Source organism: Biomphalaria glabrata, chromosome 2 (genome assembly GCF_947242115.1).
Source record: "Biomphalaria glabrata chromosome 2, xgBioGlab47.1, whole genome shotgun sequence".
Classification (NCBI taxonomy): domain Eukaryota; kingdom Metazoa; phylum Mollusca; class Gastropoda; family Planorbidae; genus Biomphalaria; species Biomphalaria glabrata.
Window position 1 is genome coordinate 15329374 of NC_074712.1, and position 22049 is coordinate 15351422.

General features: G+C 31.8%; 2 protein-coding genes across 5 annotated transcripts; one reads left to right on the plus strand and one right to left on the minus strand.

Moving 5' to 3' along the window:
- The first annotated feature begins 589 nt into the window (after nucleotides 1-589).
- On the plus strand, nucleotides 590-9683 carry LOC106079622 (uncharacterized). Of its 3 annotated transcripts, none has more exons than XM_013240816.2 (4): nucleotides 590-927; nucleotides 4496-4639; nucleotides 5502-5656; nucleotides 6849-9683. In XM_013240816.2, exons 1-4 carry the CDS (start codon nucleotides 756-758, stop codon nucleotides 7308-7310), a joined length of 933 nt encoding a protein of 310 aa, XP_013096270.2. In that variant the 5' UTR covers nucleotides 590-755; the 3' UTR covers nucleotides 7311-9683. The 3 variants fall into 3 exon arrangements, with proteins under 3 accessions (XP_013096270.2, XP_055875295.1, XP_055875294.1); XM_056019320.1 differs by lacking the exon at nucleotides 590-927 and adding an exon at nucleotides 967-1072; XM_056019319.1 differs by lacking the exon at nucleotides 590-927 and adding an exon at nucleotides 3565-3714.
- LOC106079621 (TGF-beta-activated kinase 1 and MAP3K7-binding protein 1-like) lies at nucleotides 9065-20690 on the minus strand. 2 transcript variants are annotated; one of them, XM_056019318.1, is made up of 9 exons: nucleotides 20516-20690; nucleotides 15630-15740; nucleotides 13388-13524; nucleotides 12352-12502; nucleotides 11967-12053; nucleotides 11655-11793; nucleotides 11126-11354; nucleotides 10105-10750; nucleotides 9065-9350 (listed from the first exon to the last, which is right to left on the minus strand). In XM_056019318.1, the coding sequence occupies exons 2-9, from the start codon at nucleotides 15642-15644 to the stop codon at nucleotides 9213-9215; spliced, it is 1542 nt and encodes a 513-aa protein (XP_055875293.1). In that variant the 5' UTR covers nucleotides 15645-15740; nucleotides 20516-20690; the 3' UTR covers nucleotides 9065-9212. The 2 variants fall into 2 exon arrangements, with proteins under 2 accessions (XP_055875293.1, XP_013096268.2); XM_013240814.2 differs by lacking the exon at nucleotides 15630-15740.
- Nucleotides 20691-22049: the final 1359 nt, after the last annotated feature.

Consider the following 22049-nt stretch of genomic DNA (forward strand, 5'->3'; position numbering starts at 1 on the left):
CTTTATATTATAGATATTCTAACGGTGTCCAAGAGAGGGGTTTTAAGGTCAACGCCCACTTTCCAGCAAAAGGAAAAGCAAGGCTCCTATTACTAAATTTCATGAGCGTAGCCTAAAGGGTTCTTTCGATTTCCTTCCCAACTCCAATAATAATAATAAATATAGTTACCATTTTCTACCGGCCGCTGGGCTCCATCAATAAATTAAAGTACACTGAATAGCAGATTTAGTTTTTGACCCACAATTTGTTATAGAAGAAAAGCACTGCAATGACCTCAGATTTTGCATTTTTTTTTTTTAATTTAGGTAGAAAATACCAGAAATGATGCTCCCCAAACCCCTTATATATATCTAGTAAGTTATAGCTGAAAAGGGCGAGTTGACTTTCTACTTACTAAAAGAAGAATCTATCCTATGTACAAAAAACGTCCGAAAGAATGAATTTAAGGGTCAGAATGTAATGAATATTAATTAAAGTCACACACACAAACACATACATACATACACACATTGTCACTTGTGACATTAATATATAGCAAAATCTAGTCTATGTAAAAGAGAGCGCTAATAAAAAAAAAAAAAGGCTAAGCTGGCATTATCATTATATAGATTATGTGTTCCAGATTTAGATCTAGAATGATAAATAGATCTAGATCTAGTCTAGACTGTAGATATACTGAGTATGATACTCTAAGCTAGATGTAGGCTATTGCCAATATTGCTATTCAGTCTGAAATTAATAAAATGTGTTAAAGATGTCACGTAATGTTTGTGCTACGTACAGTGCCCATCCATATGGTTCTGCCACTCTTGTTTCTTTAATTAACAAGAGATCTAACGTTTACAAAATAGGACTGGCTGTGTCTTGTGTTAGTTTTGTCATGTTTTTCTTAGGAGATGTGGGAATTCACAGTGTTGTTTCTTCAAGTAAGCATAATATGATAATATCTTTAAGATGTCAAGTCATAGAGTTAAACTTAATAGATATCTTAGGACTAGAATCTGGTCTCACTGTCTCTAGATTTTCTTGTCACTGACATTGATTGATTCATGGATTGAATGATTGATAACGGTAAATTAGACTCAACTCTATTCAACTCTATTGCATCAATCCCAAAATTAAAACAAGGTTACAAAAGACAGTTTGTGTGGAAACACAAACTCAAAATCGGCCCCGAAGAGGTCCACCCATGCAGATCTTGTGTAGTACCCCAACGGTCCCGCAGATCAAAGGATAGGTGTAAGTGAATGTAAAGTTAGATTGTTAGATGTGAACCTGGCCTAACTAGTTCCCCTTTTAGACCTTGTGGTCTATAGGGCAGATGATGTAAAGTTCATCTGTTTTTGTGGCCTATGGTTATCGAGGGTGTCATGTAGCCAGCACAACGACCAACCGCCTATACTTTTCCCCAACTAATGTCAGGTACCCATTAGAGCTGAGTGGACTCAGAGGCGCCCAAAGATTCCAAAGTTGAAAATCCCAGTCTTCACCAGGTTTCAAACCCGGGACCCCCGGTTCGGAAGCCAAGCGCTTTACCACTTAGCCACCACGCCTCCCCTGGCCTAACTGATGTCTTATAATTGATCTAATTGTTTTGAAAAGGCTCAATCTCATATTTCGAATCCTAAAATAAAAAAAATTAAATAATTAGAAAAATGAAGTTTATAAGATTACTATTCATTTTAAATTAGGTCTAACTAATAATGCATACTAATTAGCTTTTTCTCTTTAAAAAACTGCTTGCATAACTGATTTTAAAAATTAGATTTTTCGCTTTCAGAAAAAAAAAAGTAGCCGTTGCATCAGAACTTTAAATGGTCTAAAATATTGTGATGTCGGATTTTCAATATCTTTTCTAGTTTACGAGATCTAAACGGGACAGACGGACAGACATTTCGCACAAAACTAATAGCGTCTTTTCCCCTTTCGGGGGCCGCTAAAAAAATTAAAAGTCAATAATTGAGTAAACTTGTAATTTTTAATCATAATGTAAAGTATTGTAACTGTAACACTGAAAGCAGTGTTTCCCAAACTTCTGGCATATAGGGCCTATTATATGTACTATATATATATATATATATATATATATATATATATAATATATATATATATATATATATATATATATATATATATATATATATAATATATATATATATATATTCCAATCATCAAAAAGCTAAAACTACGAAAAATTCACCAGGTGAACTATAATTAGACCACATATCAGACAATGAAATCCTACAGTTGTGACATATATATGAACAGTATCCACGTCATAGCAAATAGCAAAAAATTGACTTTTTAATGATGAGATGTCAACACAAGCGTTACCTCTTTAAGATCTCCCTCCAGGAGTGTGATATTGACATTCACGGGTGGGAAACACTAGCTTTTTCCTCATGTATATAATTTTCTAAACGCTAGCGCTGAGTACTCCTCGCCTACAAAATTATTTTTTTTTACATTTTTATAACAATCATTCATATATCTCTTAGTCTGGGGCTCCACATCTGTTGACTGTCTTTCCCCATTCTTCTCTATTTTTTTTTCTATTTCAATAACAGGCCCCCTCCATTCTTTTAAGTTATTTATTAAATATATATCTTCCCATTGCTTTCTATGCTTTTTTCCTGGTATTGCTTTTTATGCTCTTTTCCTGGTACTGTTCCCTGAAGAAAGGTTTTTGTGAGTCCTGAGGACCTTGTGATATGGCCATAGAGCTTTCGTTTGCATCTTTTGACAGTCGTTGACAGGTGGGGACCAATCGCTGTATTAATCTTCTAATACCTTCGTTTGTGATGCTGTCTTTGTATGTGATAGCTAGAATCTTTCTGTAGCTTTTCAATTCCATTGCTGCTAGGATCCTCCTCTCTAGTTCTACAATCAGAATCCAAGATTCGCAAACATATATGTCCATGACCAGGGAGCGCATCAGTTTAATTTTAGTGTTGAGGGCTATGCCTTTGTCTTTCCATAAGCCTCCTCAAGCCTCACTTTGCCAGCGAACGGGTTATGAAAATAGAAGGTTTAATAGCTTTCTATAATTAGTTTCAAATTTAAAGCTTAAACTCATTCTCTACTTTTGTTTATATATAGATTATATCTAATATATTATTGATAATTGTATATAGATGAGTGTTTCTCCAGTTCTAGGCTCAAAAGTGTGACAATTAAAGTTACAATTTTTAAAATTTTATTTCAACTGTATTCACTTAAGTCAATGTACAGGCACTTATCAATTGAAATATATAGGCAGGCCTACATTTCCTCAGCAGTGCTGGTTATAGCAGATACCCACTTTTGTCTTTCAGGTTTAAATGCAACAAACTATTAAATTGCTTATATATTATGTTGATTTTTTTTTTTTCAAGCATACATGTTTTTATAACGAGACTGCTGGAGGTCACTTACAAAAGCTGAGGGATACACATTGGAGAATAAAAGAAAATCCGCTGCTTAGGACAGATGCAGAGAGTGAAAAGAAAATCTTAATCAACCACTGGCAGACAATGGTTATACTTGCCTTGGATTTGGCAAAATATGTAGGTCACAGCTGGGGCTGCGTAGTCACAGGAAATACTGAATTCCTCATTTATCTTCGGACTCGAAGACAAGCCTTATTATTGTAATAAGTAGCTATATAAAAAAAAATTGAAGTTTTTTAGCTCAATTTAAAATAATGGGACACTGTAACACCCATAACACTACTGGTAAAAGTTTTAAAATTAATCATTGTAGTGTAAATTAAAAGAATGTAGAATTTATATATATATATTAATTATCTGCTGCGAAGAAAGAAAATGATAAATCAACAGCAGCATTAAATCTCACTTGTGTCTGTTGCTGACAACCAACTAGTCAATCATGTGGACAGCGCATCTTTACTAATATATTACAATCCCAACATGTTATCTGACAGTTATTATTGTGATGGATTTATGTTTAAAATCTTGAAGTTGTCATGCAACTGCTTTCTAGGAGAAATCTATAAAATTATTATTTTGAAGTATTGTAGCTAAAGTAAATATACTTAGACCTTTAGATGGTTGCCTGTGATATGTACCACATACTACAATAATCATGCTTTCTCTATAATCTCAAAATGTCAAATCTTGCCAATTGTTGGTACAGCTTAAAAGTTTTAAGAGAATAGTTTCCAGCTTCCTAATCATGCCGTTTGTATGCTGAACTGTTGTTCGGATTAATTGATGGTGCCAGGTTCAAACCCTGCCTGCTCCCATCCCCCGTCATCCTGCGGGAAGTTTGGACCCAGAAGTAAATTATCTTCAACTCTGAAGAAACATATGACACAAGTAAAACATTTTGCAAACAAACTCATTTCTCATTTTAGCGGCCCTGTGTTTTGATGTTATTATTATGTTATGAATTAAAGTATAAATAGTAGATCTTCCTCCCTAACCATCACACTGATTATATTTTAAAATTATTGTTTACTACCTTTGTTTTTTTCTCTGTATTTGTTCATCATAGGATCCATTATAGCAAAAGTATTCTTCGTCATATGTCTAGCCAGCTATTTAGTCACTTTGGGTGTGGCTGTACTAGAGAATTTCAGGAAGGTTAACCCTTATACCTACTACTCTAGAAAATTGGAGATTTCTTTACTAACAACAAGTGAGTTATCACAGCAATTTATCATTATAGTGTGAGGCTAATTTTTTAGCATCATGTGATAAGTGCAAAATAATTTAAATGAACCTAGTTTTTTATAGTAAATTGTGTGTGGATGTGTCACCAACTGAGGCATACTAAGCAGGCAAATGAATTTAAGCAAAATTAGAAATTAACTGGTCCAATATGCTGTCTGTTAAGAATGCAATGCTTAGCAACAAATATAAATTGGACCATATCTAATTATTTTGAGTATGTTACTACTATAAAATTAATTTAATGCAATCTCTAAATGTATTCATCTGGTACTACTATTGGAAAATGATTACATGTAATGTCTAAAATGATTTGTTAGAGGGTCTGTAATTATAAGATGTTAAGATGACCAAAGATTTCAACTAGAATCCAAAAAAGCAGATGCTTAGATTTACTAGATAGCTTTTTACAATAGGTATATGAAAAAACGCTTTAAACTAAATCTGATATCATCTTCTACCAAGCATTCCTCATGTGGCAGATAGGGGAAGAATCCTTAGAAATAAGGGTTAGCTGTGAATAAAAAATAACAGAGGACCAACTGATTTTCTATAATGAAGAAGGGGGTGAGGTACCGGTATTCAATGGTTGAAATTTATATCCACTCAAAACATTTCAAGGAAATTATTGTATGTGAGTATAAGACGCTATAACTGAACCTGGATAGATGAAACTGGTCAGTTAGAGTAGTCATTCACCAACCGTTAGCTTGCAGATGATCCTGGATGATCAAAGGAAAAGCAGACTGAAGTAGAGTCAGATTTTTGTCTTATTATTTGAAAACTATGAAATTCATTCTATTATTGAAGTTCATTTATTTTTATTTCAGGTATTTTGTGCACTGCTTCTCTCGCCATCTTACGGGCTACAGCACTTCTTCCATTTTTCGTCTATTGGTACACAATTATTGGCATCCTCTCCATACTATGGTTATATATTGGCTTTGTCCTTGTTCTCTGCGGAAACAAAAAGCCTTCTGTTGGGGTAATGATGTTTTCAGGTTACACATTATTATCAGTGCACCTAATTTAACATGTAAAATTGTATTGAAAAAAAAGAAAAAACACTTGAAATTTTTTGTGAGCAGCCCATGCATAAATTTAAATTGTTAATAACTTGAAACTTAAATTACCATATCACAAGCCCTGTGAATCAAATTAATGAAGGCTACAGTATAATAAAAACACTCTCAAGTCATTTCTTTTACTTAACACTCTTAGTATATATTTTCTTTTGTTAGCTCTCTTAGATGTGATCTTCAACTTCTCTTCTGTGGTCATACTTATATTTAAGGCCTTTTTGAACATCCATATATCTTAATCTTAGCAGACTGTGGATTGTAATTATCACCTCACTATTTTGGGAAATACTTAAAAGGGAAGGAGGGGGAGTTACCTTTCTAAATTTAGATATTTAATATTTTTAGTTTTTGGCACATCGGCACAGTTTAGACCATCTCGTGCCCCTAAACCCTCAATGGTTACTTCCCCTTTATAGCACTGGATTTAAATGTTATACATCTAGGTTATTAAAAATAGGGTCCATTCATAGCTCAAATAGTAAAAAAAATAGTAAAACTTTATATAATTTAATAAAAATGTTGTACATATCTATTTACAATTACTTTGCCCTATCTCAAATCAAATTTTTATGATCAACCCCACCTCCCAAAGCCCAGTACTTTCCAAGGGCCAACATAACCAAACAGATTAGATTAGAAATTTTGTTGGCAGAAACTCTGAAAAAAAAAAAATCATTACAAAGTTGTCATTGCTGGATAAGAAAGTTTATTCAAAGAGTACTTGGAGATGAAATGTTTTTAAAAATGCTATAGTCTGTGCTTTTTTTTTGTAAAAGAATAGGTGCTGGTACTCAGTGATGGATTGCCTGCTTTTAACTATGAATAAATTAATAAAAAAACGTTAAAATACAAGAAAAAAAATATTTTTTTTACCCACATTGAAAGAGGTGCCAATACGCTGTACTGGTGTGTACTGTCACAAAAAGAAGCACTGGCTATAGTTAAAAATACCAACTCATTTACTTGTTCACAAAACACTCTTTAATAAAAGATTACTTTTGATAACTGTCATAAATAAACAATAAGTCTAATGGTAACAGGTATATGAAAAAGAAATATAATTATAATTTCATTAAATCTTTCTTTTTTTTGTAGTCCACAATTCAGACAGTACAGTACACTGCTGAACCTCTAGGCCCACAGAATGTTGCAGTCACTCATGGTTATGGTCAGCCCATGTTTACACACCAATATGCTGTCCAGACACAGCCCTTACTATCTGCAAGTGTAACACCACAAGCTGCTCCTCCCCCTTATGCCCTGCCACCATCTTACCCAGCCCCATATATGAACCAAGTCATCTCTGGATACACTTATTTGCCCCCTGCATCCTACGGTCACCCTTCAGCGCCCTTGCCTCCAGCTTCATATGGTCTTCCTTTGGCTCCTTCAGCAAGTGCTCAAGAATACTCTCACAGTGCAGCCTTATATGGACCCTCAGTGTCTGTGCAAAGCAGTCAACAACCTACTCAGAGCTCTTATGGAGGACCCTCGCCAAGTGTGGCAGTTTACAACCGCCCCCTGCCAAGCGCCCCACACAGTGAGGATAAAGTCTGAAATGTTATTGAAACGACCAGTAGCTTCAAAACTATAAAGACAAATACTTACATTATTGTAAATACTAAAAAATAATTAGTACAATGTTTACTTTAATTAGAGCAAAAATAGTACTTAAAAAAAAAAAGACAATATCACTTTATACAACTTATACAGTGATTACTTTGCTCTTAATAACTAATGAAGGATAGATTCTTTTTTCACATTTTTTTACCTCCTCCCCCCTCCCCACCCTGGTTAAGCAAATGTATAAATCTGCTAGAATTTATAATGTTCTAATGGTAGGCCTTTAGAGACCTAGAAGATGTTTAATTTAATTTATTTAAGTCTTTAAGGAATAAGGCCTACATGTAGAAATACCCAAAGATATATAGTCTGTTCAAGATATAAAAAAAATTTTGAGTTCTCTATCCAAGTTTAAATGAATGTTTTTAATACTTTGAACAATTTTAACACTAAAACTAGAGTGTTCAACTTGAATAGAGGTATTGTAAAGGAAAATAACATTAGTTAGTGTATTAATAGGCTTTGTATTTGTTTATTTTCTTTCTTACCTACTAGATAGTCCAGCCATTAGATATTATAAATGAGGTAATCATTTTTTGGATTTTCAAATGTAAAAAAAAAACATTATGACAAATATTGGATGATAAAGTTGTTTTTGAATATTTTGAAAATTGGCCATTCAGGGGATTAGTATAATAAGTTTTAAGAGCAGTTTTATTTCAAATGTGCAATAAGAAGTCTGTAAATAGTTACTTTAAATGTTGTAGACTTTTTTTTTTTAACATTTACAATCAGACAACATAGATAATTAGATACACTTTTTCTTCATGATATGCTGGTTATGTATCATAAGTTAATGTCTGTTTTTTTGTGTGTTAATATTATAATAAACCTCTAAACCAATTGTTACAATTTCACATGCTGGATAAAAAAAATGTCAGCAAAAATTAAAGAAATAAGAATGAGTATTGCAAATAGAACAACTAGTAGTCCTTGAATTTGCACAAATGTCATGCAATTGTCCATTTATACTCAAACTTTAGAAAACATTTTAATAAATTAGTAAGTAATCAATATTTTTTACTCTTCCCCCCTTCCCTTTTTTTTTTTTAGAATTATTTTCTTGAACTAAAAAAATGGAAATGCTAGAGTTAGTGCAAATGATTTTTGATTGTGCATTCTTTAAAATACAAAAACAGTATTAAAGCAACATCTGTAGTTTGAAAATTTGATTCTTCACCTTAAATTAAATGTGCTCCATTTATCTTGATATGAAAGTAGAATTAAAAAAAAATTTTTTATACAAAACATTTTTTAATAAAAGTTTTTTTTTTAACATCATTGGAAAATTGATTTAAATAGTTGATACTGTAAGACATTTTTGTAGTTGAGCTTTGACATGTCCTTAAGTATTCTTTTGGTGCCACAAAACCTTGATGTCTTTCCATATGTATTAATTAACAAAATTATTTTTTTTTATGTATTAAATTAAAAGGGTACATCACATTGTACACTGTTGTGATAAGATTTTTGTTTTGTTTTACCTGTATGAATCTCTTCTTTATAATCTTTAATTTTTTATTGTAAATAGAATTTTAATTAACATTTGTATTGTAAGTTACACAATTAAACTGAATAGTTGGCAAGTACATATAGTGCTTGTAATCTTGCTGATGTTATTTTGTTAAAATTGTGAGGTACAACACCATTAAAATTGAATAATAAAATAATTTAAAAAAAAAAGGAAACAGAATTGTAAATGTCATTTAATTGCAGCTTTTATGTTCAAGTACAGAAACATTTCATAGCAACAGCAAAGCTACATACAAATCCAATTTGTAAATTAAATCCATACAAAAACAAGCAAAAGTAAAAAAATAAATTAATGTTTACACTTCATTCACCAGCTGACTCTTCTTGAATAGGATCATACACTGATTTAAGTTGTAGTTCCTTAAATAAACTTTCTTTACTCTCTTCTGACATTTGCTCAAGTGCTGCATACCACTCTGAGAAATCCACATAGGCTTTGACCTACAGAAAAGTGATAACACATCTTCATTCAATAATGGTTGTAATTCAAACTATAAACAATACTCAAAAGTACTTAGTCCCTATTAAAATTTAAAAAAAAGGTATTTTTGTGCTTATTTAAAGAAATGCTTTATGTTTCTTTTAGTTACATGCTCTTGATATAAAATACATTTTGAATGAATTATTATCATTAAAAATAATATTATTATCATTAAAAATAATAATTTGTATTCGATCTGTAAACTAGTTCACTGATTAAAAAAAAAAAGCCTCTAGGCATAAGATTTTTTTTATACAATATCATATACTAATTAAGCCATTAAATGTGAATTTCCTGTATACCACATATTAACTATTTTACCAGTGGTGGTTTAAAATTTAAATTTAACTATGTATCTTCCATTTAGTATCAAAATGTTGTATACAAAAATAAACTAGTGATAATATATTTTTTGTTTTGTATTTCTTTTTTAGGTTGTATTTATAATGTGCAGTGATCCCTTTTATCACCAGATTTAAGAAAATAATATTTATTATTTTATCTTAAGTCTCTGGAATTTTCTAAGTTCCTGTCTTGGGTTTAGTATTAGTTTTATTCAGGCAGCATAGAAATGTCTAGAATATATGCGTTAGGGTATCAATTTTCATTTATTCTTAATTATGCATTAATTTTTGAGGGAAAATAAAGCTGGGGTTTATTTTTTTTTAAATGATATAATGAAGCCTTTGTCTAAATAGTATGTTTTTTTCTCACCCTCCCCTCTGCATCCAACTCAAGATCTGTATTCTGGGTTGGCCTTCGAGAAAAGAGCTGCATTTCACCACTTGAACTGGTGCTGTAAGTGCTGCTCCCATTAGTTCGGCTCTCTGTGCTGTTAGTTTCTATTGTTTCCAGAAGATTTGGCCCAGTCAGCAGTTGATTAGTAGGTGTCTTTGGGGACTCTGCAACAGAAGAGCTGTCAGTTGACCGCTGTCTGTCGGTAGGGTGGTTGTACATGTTGCTGGTGAATCCAGGTAGGTGGCTGATGTGGGACGGAGAACGGGAAGAGCTAGGACTTGGCATTGAAAGTGGGTAGTTGAAGTTTCTTACAAGTAAGGTAATGTCATCTCTCTTCTGACAGAGTGCCTTCTTGTCTGCATTTCCTGTCATGAATGTGTCATGGTGTATGCGGACCACTCTGTCAACCACAGCTTGGGCCACCCCTGTCAATGTTGTCTGTTGGCTGAACTCTTGTGCCACCATTTTAGCAATATCACCATTTACAGTTTCAGTTCCGGTGGCATCAGTGAGGGCTTGATACAAACCATCAGACATGATGACAAAAAATGCACATGACTGGTCAATTTCAATTCCTCCATCAACAAATGGATCAGCTATCACTGGTTCAACCCTGGCTGCCCTGTGATTAAAAGATGACTGTTATATGTTTGTATTTGTCATTTAATATTGTTAAGTGTAATGTCAAGAAAAAAGACACCCCCACCAACTGCAATGAAATAGGTTTCATGCCTTATAACACCAAGGGTCCTGTTAGTTTTCTCAATCTGCTAATCAATTTTCTTCTCAGATTTCCTTACTTTGGATTGATACAAAATAATGTAAATCTAAAACAAATTTCTAAAAGTAGTGTAGATAGCATAGTGTTTAAATTTGAAATTAGAACTAAGGAAAAGGATGTTATTAATACTGCTTTCATTGCTGCTGAATGCCAGTTATGTTCAGAAAGAAAGAAAAGGAATAAATAAACCAATTTAAATAAAAACTTTAAACCAACCGTAAAACATCAATGTCTTTATAACCTCCCTTGACATGGTAATCTCCTATACATCTAGTGCAATCTGAATTCCCAACTCGTCTTAACAGTTTAAGTTTGTCTATATCTAGACCAACTTGCTGTAGCCTAGTCTGCTCCCCGGGGTCAGCTATTGTATGATCATATGATAATTGAATGACACGTAGGACACCGTCTGTGTCAGTTTTGCACAAAAATGCCCTGGTGTCACCTGAGTTATAGAACAAAACAAATCCCAATTCAGAATCTTGTAATTATTTAGTAATGTCTACCATTAAAAAAAAAAGCTCAAAATAAAATTATTTTGTTTTATGATATTAGCTGAGGTTTCAAAAGTAAGTGCCCTGAAGTATCATGGTTTGTGGTGCATTTCTTTTCAGTCAACAAAATTTACACTGTTTATTTATTAGATAATGTTTAAAAATGCCTCTAGAAAGCTTCAATTCAGAAAAGGAACTGCCTATAATATTTCTGAACTAAATATTTTAGTATAGAACACATCAATGCTTACCAACATTGGCTACATAAAGTTTATTATAATAAATCAAGACAACTGTGGCTGTTGTTCCACCAGATATTTTTCTATCAAGTTCCTGGAGATTGTTCATAATTTCTGGATATTTTTGGTACGCTTCATAGTGACTTATGCCCTGTAGAAAAAAGAGCTCATTAGTAAGACATAAGCAGATGCAGAATAACACATTTTTGACAACACAAAAAAAAAAGATTGATTAATATTCAAATTTCTATTCATTGAAAAAATTTCCATTTTTAGTTTTCATTAGGACATGTAACCTGAAAGGTTTATTTGAATACAACTAACCTCTGGTAACCTGTCTTGACAGGTAGTTCTTTCAGCAAGCAAGCCATCCATAGATTCAAAGTAACCTTTTTCTACTCCAATGAATGCCTTAAAAACAAAGAGCAATAAAACAAATACTCTGAGTATTGATTCACTCAATTTTTAAGTGAAATGCATTTATAGCCAACAGCTTTTATCAACGTTTTTCAAAAATATCTCAGCGTACCGGTAAATAAAACCAATAGACACATACAAAATTAAATTTCCAATTTAAAAAGATTGCCTGTCATGTATAAAATTTATTATCAGTACCTCTTGAAAAGCACTTATTAAAATTAAATGAAATTTAGCACAAAAAAAATGTACAAAAGCACCCATAAAAATAAGTAAAAACCCTAACACTTACTTGTCTGAGAGCTTCTTTAACTTCTTCATCTCCAAAATCAGGTTGAAGTTGACCAAGCAACAACTCTGCTGGCATTCTCTGAGCTGCGAAATCAGCAACTCTTGACCCATTGTGGCCATCAAACACACCATAAAGAAAGCAGTTGTCATGTCTAATAGTTACAGGAAAAAGTTAATCAGTTAATCATGATCAGTAGTAAAAAGAATAACTTTTTTATGCTATGGTATTGTCACTATCATGTAACAAAGACGTTTATACTATATTTACACTGTTAAGGCTAAGCTGTACCTAGCAGCTAAATCATAAAAGAAAAAACAATAACTGTACTCTAATCTTTTTGAGTAGAAAAATTATTTTCTTGATGAATATTATGTATAAGTTGTATAAGAAAAAGCTTTTCTTTTTTTTGTTTAGAAAATGTGCATATTGCCAGTGAGGTAAATAAACGCTATTGAATGCAAAATAATGGAAATGAAATGAGTAGGATTCACTCACCAAAAAGCAATTAACCAAAACAACTATTAGGTAGAGCTACTATACTTCAAATAACACGGAGAAGAAAAATATGAAAAGAACTCAATGAAAGTTGCATATAAGTTTCCAAGAAGGTTGAGGTTCCAAAAACTTTTTGCATAAACATGATGAAAATTATTTTTTTTTAATATAATAATGCATGTGTACAATACTTCATATGAAATCAATTTATTTAGTTCCATACAGGCAAAGTTTATTCATAACATTTTGACTTTTTCACTAATGCCACACAGCAGCACCTTAGTGAAACACTAGTTAAAGGAAAGCAAGAGGTATGTTAAGGTTTATTTCTTCATTGCTTCAGCTGGTTTACATCAAATCTAACATCGCAACTGCGAACATAAACAATAAAAAAAAAAACAATAAAAAAACTTGACAATTAAATGTAGTTATCGTTAGTTAAAAACAGAAAACTGCATAACAAACAGACCCACAAATACAAGCAATTCTACAATGAAAATTAAAATGGATTTTCAACATTTTCTCTTTCATAGGAATATACCTGAAATGGAAGTTTCTATCTTCATTTTCATGTGCTTCACGCCTGTTACCATCTTCTCTGTAAATCTGATTGGTTGATAATCCAACCCCAGAAAAATGACAAACTGGCAAATCATCTGTCCAACTCAGAGCAGGGTCCTTTTAATTAGAATTTAGGGTGACTTACTTTATAATTTTAAAAAAATAATTAAAATTATAATTATATAATGTATAGTTTGAAGAATAAATGGCAAACTTGAAAATGGAACCTGTTAAATGCTATGTTTAAAAAGATGTACAAGTGGTTGTATTTTTGTGTGAAAAGGTTAGCTGTCTGTTCTAGAAGTAATCTTGTTTTGCCTGGAAAGTGAATAAACTTTAATACATTGATAGATTTTAAATATGAATTAAATACATGCAGAACAATCAAAGTATAATTAGAGTGTTCTTACCAACCCTTTTTTATAACAAGTTCAGACATTTAGTTTCTTTTAAATTCTTACTCATAATTTAAGCATATTTGTTAAGTGACAGACCAACACTTCTAAAACTTATTTGTATACATTTCTTAGATACTTTTTCATTCTCATTTGTTAGTTCATATGGGTCAATTAGCTAGCACAATGTGATATACGTTACATGGAGTTTCCACACTGTTCATGGTGCAATAACTTAAATACTAAGCTTTTTTTTCTGTAGTTTGGTAGAAAATTAGACCATTTCAATTTAACTGTCATTTTTAATTACTATCTTCACAACTTCTGCTGATTAAAAAAATACCACTTATTGTTTTCTCTTCCACCCAGTTTCAGCCAGTTTATTACCTTTTTTTAGTGCCCTAGATTTAATGTTTAAAAATTACTATTGTCTCCCTCTATATAAAAATGTATACTAGTATGGACTACTGATTTTGTAAAGATTGTTTTATAACTTTGATAATTTCTTGTTAAAAGCCTGGATGATATTAAACTTAAAATTTAAATCTAGATCTTAATTGTCTGATTTTTATGGATATGGTAAGTGTAGGTATGCGACAAATAAAACAAACAAAACATGGTCAAGGCCACTTCAGGGGTGGAACAAAAAAATGTGACTGATCTGCGAAGACCTTGTGATAAACTTTATATAGAAATGTAATTCACAAATCCAAAAAGTAAATAATAATATCCAATAATATCATTGTCATTTTTTAGTCAGTAGTCATGATTGTTTTCTGTCAGTAGTCATGATTGTTTTCTGTCAGTAGTCATGATTGTTTTTTCAGTAGTCGTGATTGTTTTTTGTCAGTACCGGTAGTCATGATTGTTTTTTTGTGTTTGATGATTTTCCTGTTTGAACACAAACATCTTACTTTCATCAATGTGGACACACTTTGTTATCAGTGCATCTACAAGAAATGCCCTAGTACCTTAGTGAATGATCACTCCATAAGTCCCTCAGAAACCATGCGCTCCATAAACTCAACGCTTCTAGTGGTGTCACATTTCTCTTTTAAAAAGTTACGGTTTGTGCACAGACAAAAATTTTGGAACTCACCCCCCATTGATCTCAGACAGACAACATGCTACACCACTGTTCAAAACTTTTTTTTAGATTAGTTTGTCATTTAACATGTTTGTAATGTTATCACAGCGCCTTGAGCCTACATTATGTTTGTTAACAGCACTCTGTAAATTAAATTATTATAAATTATTATTAATATTATTAACTTGAACATGTTTCTTCTTTACTACAATAAATGTTTTTCTTCTTTTTTGTAAATGAAATAGATCCCTTAGATAAATTAAATTTTGATTTTTATTTCACATAATTCTACCCTTTTTTTTTTACTCTCCCCCAGCGGACAACGATTTGCCCGCATAAGATTTGGAAAAATATACAGATCGCAATTGGGTTTGCATAGTTATGTGAAACACTGCACTCATCCTTAATCTTCGGTATCAAAGACATTGCCATAATTTTTTTTTCTGTATGATCACCTATTTGACCCGCACTCAATACAAAGATCAATGGTATTTTAGGAGTGGATTAAATAAAACTATGAGATGAATAATAGATGATTATACAAAGAAAACAACTTTTTAGCACCTTAGATTTATCTACTTACATATTCACCCATTTTTTCAAGCCTTACAAAGATTAGTTTGGTGACCATTTAACGCACTATCAGCAATATAAATTAGGCTAGGAGGAAACAAGGGCAGATCACTCGAAATTTGGTTATGTCCTATCAGTTGAATTTTTGTACTAAAATCTAGCCTCACCTTTTTCATTGGCATAGATCTCCATGTTAGTGTTGTGGTGTACGCGTCAAGGTTGCAAGAGAAGTGTTAACAGGACATTTATTTATAAATTGACTTCATAGCTTCCAGTTTCTACACAGAAGAGTAAATATGTAAAGGGAGTTAATTAGAAATCCCAAGTGTTAATTTTTTTTCTGCTAAGAGAACTTGCCGTTTGAAAAACGATAAATAGTAGAGATGAGCTTATATCAGGGTTCAAAATAATCAGTTTATTGAGTCAAGCTGTATGTTAATTTTTTAAAGAATTTATTATTGCATTTGAATATGAAAGTCACAATAAAGTGTATTATTGCTTGTCAAAGAGTGTGTTCAATTATTTTTTTTTAAGTTTCTTCATGAAGAAATTATTTTATACTTCAAGGATTATATTGCTTATTTCGTAAAGAAGAATTTTGCTATCTCTTCACCTACAACATACAGTTGGATATTGGGTCATCTTCTACTTCTGAAAATACAAAGATGTTTTAACCACTCAAAACCATTGTAACATTCAGAAAAAAACTTGTTTTAACTCATTAGCTACTAATGCGCCCAAATGCGCCCTTCCCCCCTCAGTACTAATGTGCCCAAATGCGCCCGCCACAGCACACATACAGCGTGACTTGCGTAGCTCTCATTTTCCTGCGCGACGCGTGGTGTTATTTTGAGCTGGCTGGGTTTTTTAAAAAGTAGAAATATAGATCGTTTCGTTAAAAAAAAACCGGATGTTTTTACGTCTTTCGCTTCAGTTTCTATGGGCCTTCAAAGTTTGTTGATTTTTTTTTTCGATTTTTCTTAGCTGCACAGGCCATTTTCTCAATGACCTTTCAATTTTTAGACCCGTTATCGCAAATAATACACTAAATACAGCTAATAATGAACTTGATATTGATCAAGACATTGATCATTAGAATTTAGCGCTACATTTAGACTTAGATCTAGTCCGATTCAGAGATAGAGTGAAGGAAACATTAGATCGATCATCTAGCCTACATCTAGATCTAGACTATTCTGGATCTAGCGTCAATGAATCTTCAACATCTTTGACTGATATTTTGAACAGTTTTTATTTACCACATGAAAACTTTAGATGAAATAGATCTAGTTGGGGGTGTTCACAACGTTGGTTTGGACAGTCACAATGGTTTGATTACTTTTACTTTGTTATGCTAGAAGTCATGAAATCTGAGACACATGCAGAACCACATCAGCATGATGCCATGTTCAGGCAACTAAGGGCCTGACGCGTACCCAGTGAAAGTCAGTAAATACTCAAGACATATAAAGATTTTATATATAAGCATAATGTTTATTGTATAGGCCTACTAAAACTAAAAACATTACTGGTCTTTGGGTAAAATTTAAATATTACCAAAAATTACAGATCTGATTGGGGGGGAGGGGGGTCCACCAGTCTTCAAAAAATCAGGCACTCGAACAAATTTTCGTCTTTACCTGTTGTTTTTATTGTTTTAATCTTGTATAACCTATTCAGATTATGCATCATTTTAAAGGTCATCCATTTCTCTTTTTTTAGAGAAGTTTTTTTTGTTATTGATAGATGTTGTTTTATGTTTTTTTAAATATATTTTGTAAAGTCAGTCTATTGATGTTTTGGAGTTACCTCCCTTTGCTTAGTATTTAGAGAGATGCTGCTTAGGTATGGCTTAGTAGCTAATGAGTTAAACAAATATTTTTGTAACCGTAAGTAATAGATTAAAATCTACAGATCTGCTTGCTAACTCTAAAAACAGATAACCTTTACATCATCTGCCCTACAAACCACAAGGTCTGAAAGGGGAACTTTACTTACTTAAGTAGACTTCTGCTTCACTACACTTGCGTATTCAATAAATTGGTGTGGATGGAAATCTTTTTTTTTTTCAAATCCTTTTAAGCAATGTAGGTTTTATGATTGTATTCTTAAGTATTGTCAGTTTGAAATTGTTATCAAACTACCTACTATAATAATAAATTGCAATAATATAATTGTAAAATGTTAACTCATTTCAAGATCTATAGTAAAGTTAATATTAGAGAGTCATTTGGCCCCAGTTTTTACTTAGTGATTTGTTTAAATATTTACTACGTAGATCTAGATTATTCTAGATTATAAATAGTTTAGCACTTGATCTGAATTTTCAAATAACTTATCGATCACGATGTTTAGGTACTTGCACAGGCAGCCATTTTGGATCTAAAAACACATTTGACATCAAAACTATTTCCTGTTCAGGTTTTACAGAAATTGAAATTAAGCATGGCCTAAGAAAAGACATTGCTTTATAATTGAGTGTTTTTATGACATTTTCTTGAGTTTACTCTAAAGAAAAGCTAAACTCTAGTAGAATACAAAATTTTTTTTGTCTCTTACTATTTCCAAGATATTTTAATCAAAAAAATTACACATTTTCAAATAACAAGGAAAAAATATAGGTCTCCGTACATATAAACTTTTTAACCATGCACTTAGAAAAATGATTCTGACCCAATTTCCTTCCATTTAGCTGTCTTTTTATGTAAGAAAAAAGGATTTCAAATTTGTAAGTCAGGTTGTTGTTTTTTCCTATGTTACCAGGATGACTTTAACACTATATTTTTTGGTTGGCTAAGTCTATGCTAATGAGCCCGGCAATATTTATTCTGCTTTTGGAGCTGATTTATTTGATTCATAAGCCAAGTTGTTTGATTCCAAACAAAAAAAATTAATAGAAGGGCGTTTGTATTAAATTACGATTTTCTTACCAAAATTTATTTCAAACAGCCAGTTTCGGACATCAATGTTAATAATCTTATATTATATTTGTTTGTTTGTTGTTGTTTTTTATAGAGAATAAATGAGCAAATGCTTGGAGTGAACTTGATACATTGAATGAAGTTAAATGCCTAGATCTAGACCTACTAGATAGATCTAGATTTATATAGAGAGAATATCTATAGATGATTCAGCTATTTAGGCAGAATGGCCTTCCTAGCCTTTACTATACTACAAAAGATCATCTGTCAGGTATTAGAAATTTATTAAATTAATTAACAAAAAACACAAACATTCAACACACATCTAATCATGCAAACATAAAGTAAGTCTAAAAGTCTGTGTAGAAGTCACTATCCCAGTGACCTAATTTTGGTAGAATAAGCGTGTTCATATTTTTATTTTTTGTGTTCGTAGTTATGCATAATTTGAAACATCTTAATGATTTCATGTGAGAAGCTATGCCTGGAGATCTTAAAATTTAGTTAATATCAATATAGAATTAAAATCTGAGTTTATTGATGCCAAAATATAGAGATTGTTTGAAATAAATTTTGGTGTTTGGAATCAAATGATGTGTGACAAAATTTGTTTGAATCAAATGAAAACACATGGCCTCTTTGACCTTAGATATAATAACAAATATAGGTTTGGGGCACAAAGTAGTCATCCTTATTCTCCTTAAACTAAAGAAGATTTTAATACTTCCTTTTCTTTTCTATGTCAAACCATTATCAACTAATGTAGGTATGGGAAAAAAACAACAGAAAAGTGGAGTAGAAAATGACTTAAAAACTTGAGATTACATTTGTTTTCTTTTTTTTTTTTTTTACACAGGTTGCACTTGGAATTAGATTATAATACTTTATTAATGAAATATAAGAGGCTAAAAGATGTGTTATTCACTAGTTTAGACAATAACCTATAAAATGCTTAATGAGGATTTTTTTGTAAAGTTAAAGTTTTTTATTATAATGAAAATATCACTTTTTGTTTTCACCAATACAGAAGTTAGGATAGAGTACAAAGGTTAATTATTTTTTTTATATTAGATATCATGCCTGGCTATAATTCTATAAAGTTTTATCGCTGTAAATCTCTCACTGCGTTTAAAAAGTGGAAAATGCCACTTTAAAGAGAAAATAATGGCCATGTACAGTTTTGGTGATAGTCTATATATAGAAAAATTTTTGTTAAAAAAAAACAATACATGTCAGGCTTTGTAAAGCCTAATATTCTGCATATATATTTTAATAGTTTTTTTTATTTCAAATTCACTAGCTGGAGTCTACATACCCATTTAAAAAAAAAATCATTTCAGAACTTTTTATTACAATTTTTAATTAGTTGGTAAAGGGAGATTACTCTGACCCAAATTTGCTAACTAAAACAATCATCTGACATTTCTTGTTGCTCAAGACCCCATAATTTCTTAATTTCCTTCAATATTTACACTCTAAACTAGTAAGAATCATAAATACTAATGAAATCAGCTTTGTGAGCTAGATATTTATTACTAATACTAGATCTACTATTAAATTTCTTAACTAATTTAAGTAAAGTAAATCTATCATCTACTAAACTCAATCTGAGCTTTGAACTTTTGACCTGGAGGTGGGGGGTCTTGCCTAGCCTACCCCTGCTTAGCCAGTGACATCATCACTTCTCACACAGTTCCATTGGCCATTGGGCTCAGTGTTAATTTTGGTATGGTAAAAACAGGACAAAAAAAAAAATTATAACTTTCTAATTGCTGCACATACACTTACAGTCATAATTAATACATCATTGGAAAGCTCTAATGACTCTAATGAAGTACTTTAAATACTTTAATGACTTAATGATGTATAATGTATTAACAAATTTTTTTCCACACCCTAAATAATGTGCTGTCAAAGTCAAACTTTGAATTGTTGGCCTATACTATCATATATAGGCTATAGGTGTTTGAATAGCTACTGAGACTCAGTGAGACGAGTACTACTGTCTACTCACTCTTACTCTACTCAGACTACTCAGTTAGACTCAGTACTACTACTCAACTACTGTCCACTGTGTCACAACGGCAATAATATTTTAGATATCTCATTATTTTTAATACAGATTTTTATACCTGCATTATATTTCTAAAACCTGACTCCGTGACACGTGAACCATTAGTTGATGGACTGTTTGACATAACTTTTAATAGACAACTGTACTAACTGTACTGTCTTTCTAAGATTTCTTTAGCCTTTAGCCAGTAGAGTTTACAGTTTACTGCTACATTTAGTTGACTTCTTTCTAGTCGGAAGTCAGTGGGAATAGTTTCCCCTGTCCTGTACAGGAACTGATTCGACCTATAATTTTTACAAAATAATAATAATGCAGGGCATTGTCACATTATACTTACTATGTCAGTGGACAGTGATGGACAGTAGCGGCGCAAGACCTAAATCTAAATATTTTGCTTGTTTTTTTTAAACACTTTCAGTAATGTTTTTACTTGAAAATATATACTAATATGGATTCAACGGCCCTAACCTCAATGCCTCCACAGGTTGATAAAGTTGATTTAGAAAAAGTTGATAAGGGTCGCCGAAAAAAAAAAAAGTGTCTTCAAAAAATAATATTTGAAAAAAGACGTGCATTTATAAGTGATTGATTTTGTTCAACACACCTGTTTGTAACTTCGTTTTGATTTTGTTACAGAACTATACTTCAAAGCTCTGAACAAAAAAAAATATCGGAACTACTTTATTTATTTTTATTACTTTTATTATTATTATTATTAGAATTCAAGTATAAATTGTGAGTTATAGACCCAAAGTTATTTATACAACAGAGAAAATATCATACTGGGAAAAGGTGACCAGGTAACAAATATTTGGGTTAAGAACTCGTCTCTATTGTTACTCTTTTATTTGACCTACTTAAAAAATTCTCATGAATTCTAAATTTTTTTTTTTTAAAGTCTTTCATTAAATAATTGTGGCACATTCATACGCAGTTACATAGATTCTGTCGCAATATTTGACCATTTTGTTATAAAAGTAATTTTTCGTCGGAAAAGGGCAATGTGTGGGTAAAGTGAAAAGATTAATATATGTAATAGTCGTTCATCGTCGAATCCCCGCCTCCTTATTAATCATTGCTAATAATTGCATTTGACAATTAAAAAATGGGGAGGGGGGACTCAATATAAGAATTTAATATATAGCATACATAACTTGCATTAGTGATAAATTTAAAAAATAGTTTTTAATTTCTTCATTAAAATACAAAAGAAAAAATATGGTCTGTCCGGTGGTGGGGGCATCTATCGCCCCTACTACCTGGTATCACCCTCTTTAATTTTTAGTTTACTAATGATTTAATATAAGATTAGAGTGTGGTGCGACATAATGGGTTCAAATATCAATAAGTAGTTTGTATTATATAGATATTCCGCTAATTTTGTTCACACACTATGATTTCTTCTTAAAAATTGGATCGCCCCACCTCCCACTCAAAGGGTTAGAGTGGCAAGGGCAGTAGATACAATTCCCCCCTCCCCCGAATCGGCAAAAATAACCGATGGGATTGACAAAATCTAAAAATTATATTATATAGATCATGGGCGTAGCCAGGGAGGGTTACCCGAAATGAAATCCCCACCCCGCAGTGGG